Source organism: Sitophilus oryzae, unplaced genomic scaffold (genome assembly GCF_002938485.1).
Source record: "Sitophilus oryzae breed Bouriz unplaced genomic scaffold, Soryzae_2.0 scaffold_1576_pilon_pilon, whole genome shotgun sequence".
NCBI lineage: Eukaryota > Metazoa > Arthropoda > Insecta > Coleoptera > Curculionidae > Sitophilus > Sitophilus oryzae.
The window spans coordinates 7106640-7113379 of NW_022146254.1; the positions used below are offsets into that span (position 1 = coordinate 7106640).

A 6740-nucleotide genomic window follows, 5' to 3' on the forward strand; every position below is an offset into this window, starting at 1 on the left:
TTAAACGCCAATTTCACTTTCCAATATTTAAAAGGGCTCTGGCACTTCCTCCGTAATATGTGTTTTGTGGATTACGTGGATAAATCAACGCCATAAGTTTAGCATTAAAAAATATGTCTCCAACATCACGACATACCATTTTCAAACCTTCTTTATGCACTTATGAAACATTCAATAGGTTTGTTTTTCTCGCGTACCTACTTTTGCGCATTAAAAGTTGCACGTATTTCCAAAATAATCACAATTTTATACGGTTTAGAAAGTACAAATTATACATTATTATGGAAACCAACTTTTCATTGTTATATTGTTATAATCATATTATGTCATAATCTTATTTCCCATGGTACAAAGAAAAGCTTATTTCCATTGTGTAACGACGCTTGTTTTTCGCGTTTTTTAATTTAAAAATTGTATTAATTACTCATTTATCGACCGCTTTTATATAGCCAACGATGCAAGTGTGTTCAGTGAGAAGTTAAGTTTAAATTTGTGCAATTATATTTCTATGTTTTTTTTTCGTTGGACTTTCTAACTACTGGTAAAAATGTAGTAGACTAGTAAGTGTTTGGTGTGTGGAAGTTCTAATATAAAGGTCCCCGAATTATCTTTTCATAGGCAAGTAAAGTATTCAGTTGTTCTTTTATTTATATTAAACCACATGCATACTTTCTGGTTAGATTTCTTAAGATTATTGATATTCGTACGGAGTGTCTAAATGTATTTTTTGTAAAAGCGTTTCGAAATTGACAGTTTTTAATATTTATTTGAGATTCGAAATGACATTCTTTTAGGCACTAGTATCTAAAAGTGACACTTGTTTAGGCACTAGTGCCTAAAAGTAAAAAATGAAAAGTTAGAAACAATGTTGTAGGTGGTCTCGTATAAGTTTTTCGACTTCTCGGGCACTAACGTGGATAGCGCAGTTTCAGCAGCGTGTTGAATATCCAAAGACTCATCATTATCACTCATTTTTTCACAAAACCTTGTAGGAAATACGGCGACATTTGAACCTGACAGAACTTTGTCATTAAACAATGCCTTAGAAACAGATTACCAGAACTCGACGCATTGTCCAACTCGGATTTAAGCATGGGACCATTTTGCGTCCCAATCTTAATTAAAAAAAATTAAATTAAATTTTTAAAATTAATATTCAAATTTGGCGCGTAGGCGATAGGTCCTCGACAATGTTTGCGAGAGTTTCCATAGTGATTTACTTATCCACGTAAGTATATATGATCTAGGGTTTTGTGGCATGAAGCCTATAGTAGAAATAGACCTTTACCCGGCCGGTCGAACTGGCAGGCAAGAACGTGTGTGCCTATTGGAGGTCATTATACAGCGCGCAATATCAGCACGACGCGATACCGCGACGTGCCGTGGATAGCGGTCGGGCCCCGTTTGAAACGATTCGTTTCTCACAACACGATTTTAGTCGAAGCAGTACACGACTGGGGCAGTGACGCGCCAGCGACGCAGCATAATGACAGCATCCGTTGTCGTGTCAGGAAGTCTCGCTTCGATCGCGTTCGTACAAACGACAAAATAAAAACCTGTTTAACTTGTGCTGATATTTATCGTAATCAATCAAAACAAAATGAAAATAGAAATGAATAACCAGATTCTTATTGGTATGGTGGAAGAACGACCGGTGTTATGGGACAGAACAGATGAAAACTATAAAAATAGACAGAAAACAGCTGAATGTTGGACAGAAATTTGTCGACTTTTAATAGATGGATATGATGAGATGCCAAGGAAATCACAAAGGGCAATAGGTAAATATATTTCATATCAATTAAACTTTTAGTTACGTAATCAAGGACGCGATTTTTAAATTTATTGTTGCCAACCATGGATATATTCGGCGTCGTGGACATATTCTGCTGAACTGGAATTTAAATTTCCTGCTGGGGATTCAGGTGGCGACTGTAAAAAATGTCAAGTTGCCGCATTTATTTATTTAATTCCTGACATTGTCATTCGTTTTGACACTTTAGTATTACGAGTTTTTGGTTTAAATAAATAGTGTTGTGATACTTTAAGCTTGATAATGTTTACCAGCATACCTTGCAGTCGAACATTGCTTTTTTTAGAACCCCGAATTGTACAAGATAGCTTAGAAGCCGTACAAAATTCATCACAACTTTATTAAAATATTTTGAACGGGAAAGCGATAGTAATGGCCCTTTATGTCCCTTAAGTGCTGTTAAGAAGATGAGCTATGTTGATGTAAATAATAACTGTTTATATATTTATAATTAATTTATTTTTGTTTCCTAATATATTTTGACCAAACCAAACCAAATCACCTTGAGTATATTTGCCTTGTACAGCCTCTCAAGTAGTGCCGTTCGGATTCGGCGATAAACTGTAGGTCCCGTGTACTTGTGAAACACTGATGACACACATCGCAGGTACATGCGAGAGGTAGCCGACGCTCTATATAGAGTATGGCACTGTAAGAAGAATATATTTTGATTAAAAGAAAATATATAAAAGTGGGCAACGCTGTGCCGGTCAAGCTTAATCACGTGACTAAACGTTTATTTGGTATGAACTGTAGATACGATGTAGTGCGAGAAAGACTTAGGTTTTAGCGAGATTAGGGTTGATAATTGTCCATATAATCCTGTTGACAGCCGCCCTGAATAAATGTACGGTCGTCATTCCCGTCCACTGTCTAATATTTTTCAGCCATGATGTTCGTCGCCACCCCTGACCTCTTCTATTATCTATTTTTCCCTGCAAGATTGGACAGGTTGATATTTCTCATTACTCATCGCATGCCCAAGGTGTGCCATTTTCCTTACCATAGTTATTTTGACAAGACATGATAAGTTTATGAAATCCTGAGCATGCGGCGATAGCACCATATTTCAAAGGGTTCTAAGCATTTAGATGTAGCATCTGTCAAGGTCCAAAAGTAAAGTCCATATATGAACATGGAGAATCCATAGCACCTTAGGACTTTCTTTGTTCTAATAGCAATATTCAGGTGCATGTTGCGTAGGGTCTTCCTAAGGCGGTTAAAAACGGTTCTGGATTTTCTATGCGGCATCTAATCTCTTATGAGTGATCCATTCCTTGTTCTTGTTTGCTTTTTTACCCAGGTTAAATTAAGGATTCGAATTATTGTATGTCGATATTCGCGTATAGTATATTATGCACAGAAGGGACTACTAAACTTTTCAAAATTCAATTTTTAAATGACGTTTTATAATTACAAAATAGTGGCACTTAGTTAATAACATCTATGAATATAAATAACAATAGTTTCTTGACAAATTCATAATTTGGTTTGATATAAAGAGACATTTATTAAACATACAAAATTACTCAATGGCAAGCTTGTCTAACGAGTCAGGGAAGACTTCGACAGACAGCATTCAACGTTCTTTTGTTGGACAGACAATACTATTTTAGTAGGTAACAATTAGAATTAAGATACTAGAAATAAATTTGCTCTCAGTCAGACTAAAATAAAACTAATTAGTAAATTATTATTATTTTTTTAGTTATATTGAAATTGTCGTATTTTTATTTTAAGAATTGATATTAGATTCTGACTTCTGATAATAATTAATTAAAATATAGGTTAATTTAAAAAACAAATATAATATTTAACGCTTTGACAGATACATTTCTTTAGTCGTTATATTCAGAAATATAGGCACTACAATTCATACCAAATAAACGTTTAGTCACGTGATTAAGCCTGACCAGCACAGCGTTGCCCACTTGTGTATATTTTCTTTTAATCAAAATATTTTAGGAAAAAAAATTAATTATAAATATACTCAAGTAGCATTTTCACGACTTGCGACCACATGTTTACTAAACACAACGTTGGATTAGTTACAAAAAATAGTTAGAAGCCTACCTTGGGTATTAAAATAAATGTAAACGTTATTGTAACGTTGTGCCGACGTTGAACTAGTACCAAACCAAACCAAACAAAGTAAAAGCTTCTGCCACGTCGAATAAACGTTGTCTTGTAACCTTGTTTGCTTAAGTGATCTTTAGGCGATTCGGACAACGTAGTTACAATGTTGGGCAATAAAGAGTTTACCGACGTCAGTTTCAGGACCTATTCCAACGTTATGCAAACGTCGTCTGTTTTACTAATTCCAACGTTGCGTTGTTTAAATTCCTTATTCTTACGTTGGTAGGACGTCGAGCCACTACCTTTTTGCAACTGTACTGAACCATAACCTTAAATCTTAAATTCTCACTTCATTGTTCTGTTCAGTCAGACAGTTCAGTGCTGTTTTTGTTTTTATAAGAAAAACTTAATTAAAATGGGACGTAAGAAAGGCACATATAAAACTAAATTTAAATATACATCGACATATTACCGATACTTTATCCACTCCCTCGTTTATTTAGAATACGTATAGGGGGCGGCACAAGCTAGACTCTAGGATGACTAAATTAGGCAATCTTGCGACTAGTATACTACCTTTTAAGGCTGAACTGCGACTTTATTAGTCCAGTATGCGACTACTCGAACTACTCCATCTTAATCTCCAAAACAACAAAGTGAAAGCCGCCATGTTGTTGAATAAGAAAATGTTTCGTTCCTAAAATAGCAATTCCTGCTTTTTGAATACATTAACTTGAATATTTGACCCTAAACAACACGCGGAAACAATTTTTTTTTGACTGCGAATAAATTATTCTCATTTTACTAAAAAAAATCAAGAAACTTTTTAAAACTTCTTTAATTTTAAGGCCCATTAATATTTTTCAAAGTAGAAACAATACATTTATCAATAAAGTTGTTTGCGTTTAACTTATTTGTCTTGGGTAACGAGTTACAGAGTTGGTTAAAGTGTTTCAATAATTATGATCTTCAAACATCCTCTACACTTAAATACTTTTGTTTTGTTTTCCTTTACTGCCATCTGGCGTATGTCTCTAACTAAATCATAAAACTAATATTTTTACTATAATTATCCCAATTTAGGATAAAACGCGACTTAGACGCCATATTATTATAGTTTTGTATTTCTGTAAATTAGGATTTTAAACAACGTTGCAGTTTGTACTAAATTAGGCTGCTAGCCAACATAGGTATCCAACGTCGTTTCGACCCAAAAATTATTCTCCAAACTAGTGCAGACTAGGGTTGGCACGAGGTTGTGCCGACGTTGCGCCCCAACGTTTGGTCGCGTGACACAACGTTGTCCCGACGTCCAAATGCTGCTTGGATATATAAACAGTTATTATTTAAATCAACAAAACTCGCCTTTTTAACAGCACTTAAGGGACCTAAAGGGCCATTGCCGCTTTCTCGTTCAAAATATTCTAATAAAGTTGCGATGAGTTTTTTCCACCTATTAAAATATCTTGTATATTTCGCACCAAAAGAGGTTCATAAAAGAACAATATTGGACTGCAAGATTTGCTAGTAAACATTTTTAAGCTTAAAGTATCACAACACTTTATTTAAAATAGAAACTCATAATAAAAAACTAAAGTATCAAAACGAACGACGATGTCAGGAAATAAATAATTAAATGCGGCAATTTGACATTTTTTATAGCAGAGCTGCCACCTGAATCTCCAGCGGGAAATTTAAATTCCATTTTCCAGACAGCACGGCGCCGAATATGTTCATGGTTGGCTTTTGTTTTATTTGATATGAACCATTATTCGTTAGTTTATTTGATATGAACCATATATTATTTTAATGAGTGGATATTCCTGAGTACATATTCCATGAATTTTATATGAAAAAAGTAATCTGGGTAATATTATTTCAAATAAGTTTTATTTTTAGATAAGGAGGTTTTAAAAAAATGGACAAATATAAAGGACGGTTTCTCCAGATGGCATAGAAAGTGTAACGAGCTAATTCGTTTGGGTTCAAATAAAACTATAAAGAAATATGTATATTATGATCATATATCATTTTTGTTAAAAAATATGGTTTCAAATCAGGACGAACTGACTTTCGAGGACAATGATCCACTGCAAGTAGAAGAAGGTACTCTTAGCGATGTACCAACGAAAAGGTTAAAACTTGAAACTAGTACATTCGAAATAAAACCGAGCCCAACCAGGTTAGAAAGTGAGCTCAGTAATACATTCGAAGCATCTCCAAGTCCGTCGTATCAAAGTTCTACGAATCGCCACATGGCATTTTTTTCTAGTGTACTACCTTCTATAGAAAATTTCGATGACGACCAATTCTGTGATTTCCAAATTGGAGTACTGCAACTCATACGGTCTTTAAAACGAAGAGAGAATCCAAAAGATTAGAAGTATATTTATTATCTATATCCTTTAAGACAAACTTGTACAATAATTTTACCTACATTTTAGCACCACTGTTATTTTCGATAAAAAAATAAATGTTTAACAATAAATATATATCACCACAGAAATTTGTATTTTTATTATACAGGGTGTCTAAAAGCATCTGCCCAAAAGAAACAGATTTTCTCTTTACCAGTTTTTAAAATAAATTGATAATAATTGAGTTATTTAACTTTAAAGAAAATTTTAAAAAATAATGACAACATTTTGAGAGCCGCCACCAGATATCGATAATCAGGTCGAAATACTAAGCATTTACCCGGATCTTAGCTTCTTCGACACATCAACCAGATAGATTTAAAAAATTAATTGGAACATTCAGATTAAAAGTCAAAAACTTACCTACCTAACATTAGAAAATAGACTCCGATAGATATCAGATCGATGTAATTAGGTTAGAGCATCACTTTACC

The 6740-nt window shown here is 33.9% G+C and overlaps 1 protein-coding gene across 1 annotated transcript; it reads left to right on the plus strand.

Annotated features, from left to right (window-relative positions):
- Positions 1 to 1402: 1402 nt before the first annotated feature.
- On the plus strand, positions 1403 to 6381 carry LOC115879272. The gene is made up of 2 exons (XM_030895987.1): positions 1403 to 1781; positions 5789 to 6381. Exons 1-2 carry the CDS (start codon positions 1601 to 1603, stop codon positions 6268 to 6270), a joined length of 663 nt encoding a protein of 220 aa, XP_030751847.1. The 5' UTR covers positions 1403 to 1600; the 3' UTR covers positions 6271 to 6381.
- The last annotated feature ends 359 nt before the right edge of the window (positions 6382 to 6740 follow it).

Coding starts and splice junctions, on each gene's coding strand:
- LOC115879272 (XM_030895987.1), top strand. CDS start 1,601: ATGAAAATAGAAATGAATAACCAGATTCTTATTGGTATGGTGGAAGAA. Junction 1,782..5,788: donor GAAATCACAAAGGGCAATAG/GTAAATATATTT, acceptor TTTTATTTTTAG/ATAAGGAGGTTTTAAAAAAA.